The sequence below is a fragment of the Poecilia reticulata genome, chromosome 23 (assembly GCF_904066995.2).
Source record: "Poecilia reticulata chromosome 23, P_reticulata-male-v2, whole genome shotgun sequence".
NCBI classification, from domain to species: domain Eukaryota; kingdom Metazoa; phylum Chordata; class Actinopteri; order Cyprinodontiformes; family Poeciliidae; genus Poecilia; species Poecilia reticulata.
This window is the reverse complement of record NC_088852.1, coordinates 5601465-5613644: the sequence shown is the minus strand read 5'-3', so window position 1 is coordinate 5613644 and position 12180 is coordinate 5601465. Positions and strand designations below refer to the sequence as shown.

The following is a 12180-nucleotide window of genomic DNA, read 5'->3' as shown; positions in this document are numbered from 1 at the left end:
TGCATTAAAATTAAGTTTTATAAACAGTTTTTGTACAAAGTTCGCCTCCATTCACTCAACATTGACTTGAGAGACCTTCTAATAAAGCCAAACAGGACTTTAATAAACGTTATTTATCATAACAATATAAATACACAAACCTGAACAGAAAATAAATAAAATACAAAACGTACAAAAAACATTAAAAGGAACGTTTTTGTTTTTTGGTGCAGTTTTTGCATCCATGGAGTTAAACTGTGGGGGAAAATTACGATGTATTATCCAGGCTGTCTGCAGGTCAGTAGAAAAAAAGACACACAGGACTCTGGACAGCGAACGCATCACCGTCCATCAGGGAACTCATCCCAGGACCCATCGATCGGCGTGGGAGGAGTTGAGCTGCACCGACTCGCTGCTCTCTCCGCCCTCATGCTGACAAACACAAAACAAATCAGATGAATAAAAACCTTCCAACTGGTGTCATTTTTCTCACTTTAAACATTCACAGCAGCAACACAAATAATTCTTAGTGCAAATATATTACAAGACTTGAAATAAGTTTAAACTAGCTTACAAGTAACATTTCAGTAAGATATAAGAGCTTGTTTAAGTAAATTATAGCTTAATATTAATGAAAAGTAAAATAATCTGCCAGTTAGACAAGAAGGGAAAGATATCTTGTTCCACTAACAGATTATTTCACTAATAACTGCAACTTTTTCATCAATATTAAGGAATTATTGACTTAAAACAAGCTTCTATATCTTAGAATAGCATCGCATAGCATAAAATAAAGCCTAAGTAAAGTCTGTCCAAGGAACAAATAAACATCATAAGACATGAGTTGACAGGTGCCTGAGTCTGAGAGGTGCTGCTCTTTCATTAAATGAGAAAAAGAATCATTTTCGTTTCGTCTCGTTTCAGGTGTGCTAATATGCTAGCAGTGGAAGCGAGGCCAAAGTTTGCTGAGATGTTGTGTTTTTCTGCCCACCTTGTTGGCGATGGCCCTGAGTTTCCCCAGCAGGGAGGGTTTCTGGGTGTAAACCACGTCGTCCTCGGCCTCCTCTCCTTCCGCCAGCGCACAGCTGTCTGCAGCTGGAAGCTCACACTCCTTGTTGGCCGACATCACCAGGCGAGAGTATTTATACTCCAACCTGGACACAAACATCACTGGGGCTTTCAGCACTGGACAAATTTAAAAAAACATTAATTTATCTGATAAAATAAAAAAAATATTTATACATCCAGATTGTTTATATTTCCAATCCTTTTAAAACATTTATTTCATAAATATTTATTTTGAAAGAATTTTATGAATGTAACATTTTATTACAATATTTTGAGGTACTATCATGATAAAGATATAAAAGTTCCTGATAAATGATTGATTATTGATCTTGAAAAGCATTCCCATTTGAAATCGGCTTCTTAAAGATTTAAAAAGCTTAACTGCAAAAATGAATTGCATTTAACACTTTTTTCAAACTTATTTATAAAGTATTTTCTCCACTATTTGTTCTACAGAGGAGAAAATAGTAAAAATCAAATTTCTGATGTCAGTTTTTAAGAATAATTTAAATATTGTTCGTTCAAATTTATTGAGATGATCAATACATTTTTTATATATTTTAATAAATAAAATTAATACGTAAAAGTGTAATAATTAAAATAAATAATTAATAAAACACACTATGCAATAAATGACTAAAACTACATGCAATAAATGTATAAAATTTAAACATCGTTTAGAATAAACAACATTTTTTTATTTGTCTCAATTTAAAATAAAAAAAAATGTGTTTTTGTCCCTGATCAGCACATCAGTGAGGTTTATTTATTTGTTTATTTTTTTATGTATTTCTGGGAATGTTTTCTGCAGCAGACCTCCTCTGTTCTGTCTGGAGTAAAACACCTTCTACTGAAGAAACAGGGAAAAATTAAAGTGAATAAATAAACGTTTTGTCTTATTTATTGTCCCAGTATGCAGTTTATCTAAACGGCTTCAACTCTGTTTATTCTAAACAAAAAGTTTCTGTTGTTTTTGTTTTCAGCTCTATGTTGCAGTTTTTACAGTCAGAGTGAATCAGCTGCAGTTCGTCTCCACTCTGTCATCACATCGAGTTCCCCTCTAAATAACGTCTGACTCAGTTAATGGCCCTGCTGCAGGAGCTCCCACCTCTTGTTTTTCTTCCAGAAATAGAAGGTGAGGGAGACGAGCAGCACGGCGACGAAGGCTCCGACGCCGAGCCCGACCTTCAGCCACAGAGCGATGACCTCGCAGGGGGCGGAGCTTCGGGAAGGCAGAGCCGCGCCTTTGGTGCACAGCTTCGGTTCGTTCCACACGTACAGCGTTTCCTGAAAGGAAGCTGGGATTAACTCTTGGGAGACGTTAATCTGCCAGACTGAAGTGTTTCCTATGCTACCTGGATTCCCCCCCTGCAAGCCCCCTCTATCAGGTGGTAGTCGGCCTCGGTGCAGCGCGGACAGGCGCTGGCGCTCTGCCACAGGAAGTGAAACGTGCATCCGTCACACGTCCCTGCAGGACAGGAGCTGCACAAACCCACAGTCAGGTGAAACAGTGCCTTTTTTAACATAACTCTCTAATGTTCAACTGTTTAGTTTGGGAAATTCAACCTAATGTTAGTGGCGTTTCTGTAGAACGTAGGTTCAGCCAAGTCAATGCTGAAAATCAGATTTATGAAAAGTATTTAACAGTTTAGAGGCTGAAATTATGCAAATTTCAGCCTCTAAGACAAATTTCTTAATATTATTGTAATTATTTATTCTCATTTGGCATTTTCTCAAAGCTGTTAAGCTTTTCAAGTCCAACTGAAAACTTTTATTTTAATATGATTTAAAATTATTTTCAACTGTTGATGCTTAAAGTTTCCAGTTTTTATTGCTAATAAATAAAAATATTTTATGAGAAATAAAAAAATAAAATGGAAGTTAGTGGGTGGTTGGATGGATGGATGGAACCGGGTCAGCTGCACCTGGACACAGAAAGTCCCCCTCTGTCTGACGCTTCCGGGTCGCAGCGGACCGTGATGACTGAACTCCGACCCTGATCACAGGAAGCTGTCGCCTGCGTTGACCTGGAGGAAAAGCTCGTTAAACCCAGAACCAACCAGGACCGATAAAAATCGCCTTTCTGTCTCCACCTGTAGAAGAAGTTGATATCCGGAACGTCGTTTGGATTTTCTGGGAACAGGTCTGGTTTGGCGTTCACTCCGCTGAGAACCGTGTCCACTGTTGCTCCTGAAGAGAAGGACGGGTCAGACCGGCTTTTACCAGCAGGGGGCGACACACAGCAGACTTCTACCTATGAAGGTGTCGGCCAGGCTGATGGACTGGGAGGAGATGGCCATCCTGAAGCCCCGCCCATCTCCTGGGATGATGGTCGACTGGCACAGGAAGCTGTCCACCGTGTTGACGAACTGAGACAGGTCACTCTGGTCGTCTTTGCTGGACACGTCGGTGACGTTATCGGTGCAGACGGCAGCTCGTTTCCCCTGAGAAGAAACGGAAACAACACCGTTTCTCTATTTTTAGCGCTCGGTTTTTATTGGTGCTCCCAGAAAATGTTCATAGATGAGGCCAGTAAAAATTCACGGGGGGATAACTAAAAGAAAAAAATAGTAATAATTGTTAAAAAAAAATCACTTAACATTTTTTGTATTGTGTTTATTTATTTATAAGGTTTTACATGTTTGTCTTCATTGAAGATGACTTTGGGGCTGGGCACCACTTTTATAAACTAGGGAAAATGATTAGGGGCACCGTAAAAACAAGATCCTGACTTTAAAGTCCAAATTCTAAAGAAAAAATCAGAATTCTAAAGAAAAAAAAGTCAGAATGTTGAGAATAAAAGACAGGAAAAAAGTCAGATTTTTTTAAATGGTCCTAATCCTCTTCCGTACTAATAACCCCCATGAAGGTGCCACTGTTTTTAAATACTTGAAATAGTGAACCGTTTTATTTTTTTTTAATAATTCATAGAAAATGTGGATCTGAACAGCCTTTATGTTTCAAGTGTTCCAGATTTTATTTTAATAGTTTTTAAAATTTTATTTTCCTAAGCCTGTTTATTTCTGTAACCACACAGTCAGAAGATCACAGGAAGTTTCACTGGTTTTTTTTTGGTAAACTATAACGTGCGTAAATAAAAACTTCGTATTTTAGGAATGAAATAACTTCGGACTGATCTCCAGAGGTCAGTTACCTCGTGGCCACAGAGGCTGATATTGAACAGGTGCAGGTACTTTGTGCCTTTAGAGGTGAAACTTGGCCCCAATATCAGCGAAGCCACATCACTCATGGGGCTGAGGTCAAAGGTCAGCGTTCTGTTGTTCTCAGTGTGGGTGAAAAAGCAGTCGCTGAAGCAGCGGGAATGCTCCTGAAAGAATCAACAGTTTTGATAATAATCCAGCTGATCTTTTTGTAAGTGTGTCTGTTACACTGTAAAAGTCAAATTTACATATAAAAATCACGTATTTATGATGCAAACACTGCAAAACACAAGAAAGAACAACCAGAGTCCCAGTCCAGACTGGGATTACTGGACCTCTGCACCTTGTTGCTGATGCTTCCAGGTCCACAGGCGATGCAGGCGTCCTGGCCGTAGGTGTGCCGTCCAGCCAGGTGCGTGTTGGCCGGACACTCCTGGCACCTGTTGGTCTCCCGGTCGATGAAGAACCCGGCGGGGCAGGGGACGCAGGAGGAGCCGGCCCGCTGCGAGTTCTGCGGGACGAGGGCGCAGGCCCGGCACGCCGACGCCACCCCGTCCAGGACGTTGGTCACCTTGATGGAGTAGATCTTCACCGCGTCGCTGACGTAACGGCGCACCTGCAGGTTTAACCCGCCGGTTTTAAAGAAGCGGTGGAACGGGTCGGAGAGGCTTTGCTGCTGGAGGTTTTACTCACGTCCAGAGCGTGGCTCGTCCTCTGAAAGGCCCAGGTGTACGTCACAGAGGCGTTTCTGGTCATGCTGTGGGAAAACGCCTGCTTCCCCTTGCTGCCCTCCCAGGACTCCACCACTGTGGTGCTCTTCCTATTCACATCCTGCAGGGGGCGCCCAAGACAAAACAGAGAAAAACTCAAAGTGCTCACTTCTTCTCCTAGGTAACATGTTATTTTTTCTCTTCTGTTTCCTCTCAGTAATGTACTTGTGAGTTCTAGTGGCATCTTGAATACTGAAAGTCTTTCTGCTACAATTAAAGGTTTTAGTAAAGTTTTTCCATTTATCCTAATAATTTACTAGATTAAGAGTAGAGTAACTTTAACGTATTTTAACTCAAGAAAGAGGAAAAAAGTATTTGGTAACAAGCCGCCTCAAGTACTGAGTAACTAAGTAATTTCTGCCAACACACACTGAGACACACACCATCATGAAGTAGAGCTCACAGTCAGCAGAGCAGATCGTCTCAAACACAAATGTGATTTTTCCGATCTCTCCACCGGTCATCCCTGAGAGCGACGCCGGCATTCTGAAACCAAAAACAAGCAAATCTGTACAAAAAACTCTAAACATTTTTGCAATTAAGATAAAAAGAAAAACTTTTGTTGGTAAATATGTTTTACCCAAACAAGTGGCAGTTTTACCTTCAACCAGTTCAAATTCTGTTACAATCTATCCAATTATTAATTAATGAAAAAAACCCAAAAAACAGATCATCCATAAACTTTATTGATGTTAATTAAAGCAGAGTTGAGCTTCACATTGATGTTAGAAATATTGTTTAGCTGCAAATGATCGAGTGTTCCCTAAAGCAATGCTTTGTTACTGCATTTTAGGCAAAAAAAATGTTTACCGTATTTTCTGCACTATAAGGCGCACCTAAAAACCTTCAATTTCCTCAAAAGCCGACAGTGTGCCCTATAATCCGGTACGCCTCATATATGGACCAATATTGAACCACAGTGTCTGTCACTTGTGTTTTAAGAGACACTGGAGGACCCGCAGAAAATTTATATTTAAAAATTACAGACTATCTTTCTATCGTTTTTTTTTGGGAGGGAAACTGGAGCACCCAGAGAAAATCTATCCATCTATCCATCCATCCATCCATCAATCAATCAAAGCAGATCCATCAAAAAATGATGATACAAGGACAGAGTAATGGCCATTAGTCAAACATTGAGATTAGTCAAATCTCAATGTTTAGGAAATTCTCTGGATACAAAATTAATGTGGAAAAAACACAGATCCTGACAATAAATTACTCCCCACAGCAGAAAATAAGGGATACCTACAAACTTAAGTGGAATGAGAAATATATTTGGGGGTAAACATAACCAAAACAATTGACAAACTCTATGATGCAAATTATTTAGAAATAAACCACAATATTAAGGATTTGGGGCGATGGATGGACATTGGCCTGGATCTCAGTTCTAGAGTGGAGATAATTAAAATAAATATTTTACCACAACTGTTATACCTGTTTCAGTCCCTGCCACTGACTATTCCGCAAAAACAATTTGTAGAATGGGACAGATGGATTTCAAGGTTTAACGGGAAGAAACCCAGGGTCAGATATAAAACACTTCAGCTCCCAAAAGACAGAGGAGGTCTGGGTTTACCAGCCCTAAAAGAATATTTCTGGGCCGCACAAATTAGACCTCTGGTATGTTGGTGCAATGATGATTATGTTTCAAAATGGAAAAATCTGGAAATAGGTAGAAAAGACATAGAAGCTAAAAATGTGATAGCACATAAAATACTCTTAGGCAAATTAAGCAATAAGCTAGATTCAATAACTGAGGCTACAATTGAAATATGGAACACAGTAATTGATAATTACAAGTTAGAGAAGGAAACAAGGAGTTTGAGCTGGTTTGCTTGGGATCCGAGGTTTAAACCAGGTTTTTATGATATAGGTTTCAAACAATGAGCAAATAAAGGTGCCAGAGCACCTTTATTTGCTATTAAAACTATTAGTTTTAATAGTTATTAAAACTAATAGTTTTGATAACTATTAGTTATTAAAACTAATAACCAATAGTTATTAGTTATTAAAACTAATAACTATTAGTTATTAGTTTTAATAACTATTAATAGTTATTAAAACTATTAATAATAGCTTATTAATAGTTTTTTTAATAAGCTATTAAAACTCAGCAAACTGCTGAGTTTAAATAGCTTAAAGGAAAAATATGAACTGGAGAACCAAGACCAGTATAGATACTTGCAAATGAAAGATTATTATGAGAAAGAGATAAAAACCAGCGTAAATAAAATAATAGAGATATTTCATAAGGCCTATGAGGGAAATAAATTCCGAGTTATTTCAGCACTGTATCAGGGACTGATGGCAGGCAGGAAGACATCTACTATGTACATTAAAGAAAAATGTACAGCCACCTGCACAGCCACCTGCACCTGTGTTTGGAGGGAATTTAATTGGAAAAACATAATTAGACTTTTTATAACACCAAAGATCAGGACCAGGATGGTATCCAGTTCACAGCCATGCTGGAGACTTTGTGGCCAGACTGATGTAGGTCACACGCACATATTCTGGTCCTGTCAAAAGCTAACCACATACTGGCATAATGTTCGTCTTATTTTGAAAAACATATTGGGATATGGAATACCCAGATCATGTAAAACACTCTACCTGGGATGCCTCACACACGACGTAATTCAAAGGATGATGAATATCTGTTAAAAATATTACTTTCAGCAACAACAAAAAACATCACAAAATGATGGTATTGACAAGACCCGCCTACGGTGAAGGCGGGTCTTGTCCGTAGGCGGACAAGACCCGCCTACGGTGGAGCGGTGGTTGAGCATTGTGGAGGAGATCTTTGTGATGGAGAAAATCACACAGACTAAGATTGCAGGAGGACCAGTTTGTTGTTGAATGGGAAAAATGGAGTGATTATAGATGTAAGGAGGAGGCCATTTTTGTATCCAGTTAAATATGGACATGGATGTTTAACATTGTATATGAAGATGAATGTATTGATGCCTCTCCACTGTATGTGTTCAGAAATGTTCAATAAAAAATAAGTATATATATATAAAAGAAAATCCCAGGTAGTAATGAGGAAATTATGTATTTAATAAAGAATCAGGAACAAACTCAGAAAGACAGGCGGCACTGGAAACGGACAGACGAACGATGAACAAATGACGAGGACCCGACGAAGGACAGAGACAACAGGTGGGGTTAAATTCCCAGGGAAGCTAATCTGGGACCTGGACACAGCTGGGAGCAATCAACAGGGAAGACATAGACTCACAGGGGAAACGGAACTAAAACACAGAAAAACCTCAAAAATAACTACACAAAAAACACAGATCGTCACAAAGATGTTATGCAAACGATAAGTGAAAGCTGCCGTCTCCACAGACGGGCAGAAGAGAGAAGCAAAGAGTGGTTTGGAGAACCGTCCATCCATCAAGTTTGTAGAGGCGCTCTAGCCTCTACAAACTCCACAGAGAACTTATGTTTAAAGTAGAATTATTTCACTAATAGACAAAATTACAGACAATATCTGTCTGTCTGTCATTTGTGTTTGAGGAGAAACCGGAGCACCCGGAGAAAACGTTTGTTCAAAACAATGTTAGTTGATTTTACTAACAGAGCAAATTACAGTGTCTGTCACTTGTGTTTTAAGAGACACTGGAGCACCCGCAGAACATTTCTATTTAAAAATTACAGACTATCTTTTTTTTGTGGGGAAACTGGAGCACCCAGAGAAAACCTATCTATCTATCTATCTTTTTTTTTTTGTAGGGAAACTGGAGCACCCAGAGAAAACCTATCCTTTTTTTGTAGGGAAACTGGAGCATTCAGAGAAAACCTATCTATCTATCGTTTTTTTTTTGTAGGGAAACTGGAGCAAACAGACATTTATTGGGGAGGGGAAATGGATGGGAATCTTACCCTTTTACTGTGCTGTTGGCAATCCTCAGTGAAGTGCACAGTGGTGGACTTCACTGAGGGAAGTGCGACAGGCTTGGTATTGCTAACTTTCTGACGACTCAGTAAAGGTCTGGTTTTAGTGTCGTCATGTTTGTCAGCAGAACACACCGATCTTTTCGCACAGTTCTTGGAGGTACCTGGCAGAGTCTGGTGGCTTATGATATTTTCACCTTCACACACTCTTTCCATTTCCATCAAGGAACGCATGTCTTTCCTTTCAATATCACAAAGTTCCTTTTTCTCCTGCCGTTTCCGTTGTATTTGGGAATCCCAAGAATTAGTCAGAGACTTCATAGCTGCAGCTTTTTTCTCTTTCTCCAGGTTTTCACGCTTTTGTTCTGCAGATTCCCGCTGTTTCTTTTCTTTCAATTGGTGATCCTCCATAAAAGCCCTTTTTTTATCTTCTTCCTTCTTTATAAGTGACAGTTGGTCATACACTATTTTTTTACGTATTTCACGACTTCTGTCCTTATCAGCAATCTTGTCCATTTCCATCTTCTTATGCCGTTTATATTCAACTTGACCATCCCATGCATCAGTCAAATACTTTTGCATTTTAACTTTCTTTTCTTTCTCCTGTTTGTCAAGCAGCTTTTGGGCAAACTCCTGCTTAGCCATTTCTTTATTAATTTTTTTCTCCTCTAAAGCATCCTTGATATATTCTTGTCTCCTTATATTCTCCAAATTATCATAGGCCATCTTCTTGCATTTCTCATGAAATTTAACCTTTTCATCAACATTTTTCTCCCTCTCGTCATGGACATACCGTTTGCCTTCACTGACTCTCTGTTGCCTTTGTTTTACAACTCGTTCCTCTGCCTTTTCAGCAACCTGTTTGTTGGGTTTCTGTTCTTTTTTACATGACAAAGACTGTTTAAATTGTTTGCTATGTTTGTCTTTTCCAGAAACTTCATTGGAAAGGGCCACGAGCAAACAAGCTGGCAGAGGTTTTTGTCCATGTCTGTCAGTTTGCAACAATGTTTTTGATTTAAGTTCCTCCTGCTTGTCTCTCTGGTTTTGCACATCCCGTGCGTTAACATTTATTGGTCTAGGTTTTTTCTCCAGTAATTTAAAAAGTGCAGCTTTGTGTTCTTCTTTTAAATGATGTGTTCTTCGTATAACACCCCGGTCAATGCAGGTCTGATCATCAAGTCCATCTTCCAAAGCTAAAAGGAAACCTGAATCAGTTGCGCCGCAATTCTCCCTTCCATATTGTTTTGGTGTTGGTATGGGGGTAGGTTTGAAACATCCTTTAATTTTAGGCAACTTTAAAATAGAGTTGCTTAAATTACAATCCTGATCTTGAATTTTGACGTTCTTTTTGAGTTTTTCCTTTGATTCAACTGCCATCTTTCTCATCATAGGGATAGGGGTCTTGGGGAATCGACAGGAATCCATCTTACGTTTCTGTTTCGAGGTGAAAAACTACAATTCTCTATGAATTCGTTGGGTTTTGCACATCTGGCTTTAGAACACACGCAACAAGATATTCAAAGGGTTCAGCGTTGATGTCATAGAATCTATGACACAAAGCCTGGGTTCCTAGTGACATCATCAGTTAGGTAGAAGTGTAACACAGTTGCTATTGCTATGGTAACCAGGAAAAGCTCTGAAGTGATTCACACTTTCTAGTAAAGGAGATGTTTCAACCCATCAAAACATTTCTAAATAAACTCATTCATATCGATACAAATGTAACTTTTTCCAACAACTTAAACAAGCTTCAGCCAATGTGGCTGTAACTGGTAGAGGCTTTACAATGTGCAAAACACAATCACCTGGTTTCCCATTAAATCTGCTCAACAGTGTTTTCCTCATCAATACATTTTTTGATGAGGAACCTTTCTTTTGTTGGCCGCTATCTAAGCTACGCCCTAAAGACGGCGTTCCCAGCGTGTCATTTCGTTCAACCTTAGCTTAGGTGTGAAAACCACCTATGTGTACGTATGTACGAGCATGCAAAGAGCTGACAGAGGTAGAGGAAAACAGAATTATTTATTCCTGACGCTCTCTTCCAAGTGACCTGCACAAGTTTTGACTCTCCACTGAAGACTCCATCAACAGTCTTCATGCTTTTTTCAAGTGGTTTTGTATGTTTTTCTCGCCGAACATCCATGGGCTACTGCTGATCCAATTATACTGACCGCCAGGGCTTCTCGTGCTACATGTTCTTAGAGCCAGGAGTGACCCAGTGTGCAGTAGAGAGGCCAGTAGCCAGTGAAAAGGGTGACCTAGTTGATTGTTGGTGGTTGTTGGTTGTTGTTGTATTTTCTTAATATCTCTAATCTGTACTTTAATTGTCCAAACAAACTAAGGTAAAACAGTTTAAAGAGTGAATTCATTATTGGACTCTTTTGGTTTCACTTCATTCGTGCAGACAGGAAGTCCAACTTCCGACGTCTGCAATGAGAATAAATTATGTTAATTTTAGTTCTTAGAGCGCAATGAGAATCTGCAGAGCCTTACAGCTTTAGAGAAATGCGATTGTGGCATCTCTGCTCTGCTGCGCGCCCGGTGTGAGCAGTCTGCCCCCAACGCTGAGTCGTCTCATCCGTCAGGCTGACAGCGGGCGCTGACGGCTGGTGCTGACTCGCGGGGAGGCCGGCGGCCGCTCCAGAACCCGGGTCAGAGCTCCAGATCAGGACGCCATCTCCGTCTGTCACATCCTGTCACCAGAGGGCCGCGGGTGACGGATCACAGTGTCAGTCGGGTTCTGGATCCTTCGGTAAAAACGCGACCCCCTCCTTCCACCTCTGTCACCTTTTACTGCAGGTGTCAGGTGGGATGGCGCTGATACGGCTGCTGTCTGTCTGAAGCTACAGGTTAAACATGGAATGATGATCGCTCATGTCTGCAGTGACCCAGACCGCCTCAAGCCGCTGACCCCTTTCCTCTGCTTTCAGCCCAAATTAGCGGAACAGAACTACGACAAAATGAGAATCACAGAGCAGGTGTGTCAGTTACCAAACCGACGAAGAGAAATGAATCCGAGTTCAGGATCGCAGCTTTGTCTGCTTTCATCTGCAAAAACACAAAATCTCACCAAGTGTTGCTGCTCTAGTACATTTGAAAAAAGACACAGTTAACTTAAAAGTACATTTTCAGGAAGATATAGGAGCTTGTTTTAAGTAAATAATTACTTTATGTTAACAAAAAAGTACTAGCAGATAAATTCACTTATAACAAGGAAAACATGTCTTGTTATATGTGAATTAATCTGCCAATTCATCATTATTAAGTAGTTATTGACATAAAACAAGCTCCTA

General features: G+C 39.9%; 1 protein-coding gene across 1 annotated transcript in view; it reads right to left on the bottom strand.

Annotated features, from left to right (window-relative positions):
* elapor2b (endosome-lysosome associated apoptosis and autophagy regulator family member 2b) overlaps window positions 1-12180 on the bottom strand; it is a 30376-nt gene continuing 18196 nt past the window's right edge. The window contains exons 12-22 of the mRNA XM_017302860.2: window positions 5362-5464; window positions 4902-5039; window positions 4552-4824; window positions 4202-4375; window positions 3302-3491; window positions 3141-3237; window positions 2973-3074; window positions 2403-2529; window positions 2156-2334; window positions 971-1133; window positions 1-411 (exon numbers count right to left, since the gene is read on the bottom strand). Coding sequence (XP_017158349.2) covers window positions 340-411; window positions 971-1133; window positions 2156-2334; window positions 2403-2529; window positions 2973-3074; window positions 3141-3237; window positions 3302-3491; window positions 4202-4375; window positions 4552-4824; window positions 4902-5039; window positions 5362-5464 — 1618 coding nt within the window. The 3' untranslated portion in view covers window positions 1-339. The remainder of the gene's footprint in view (window positions 412-970; window positions 1134-2155; window positions 2335-2402; window positions 2530-2972; window positions 3075-3140; window positions 3238-3301; window positions 3492-4201; window positions 4376-4551; window positions 4825-4901; window positions 5040-5361; window positions 5465-12180) is intronic.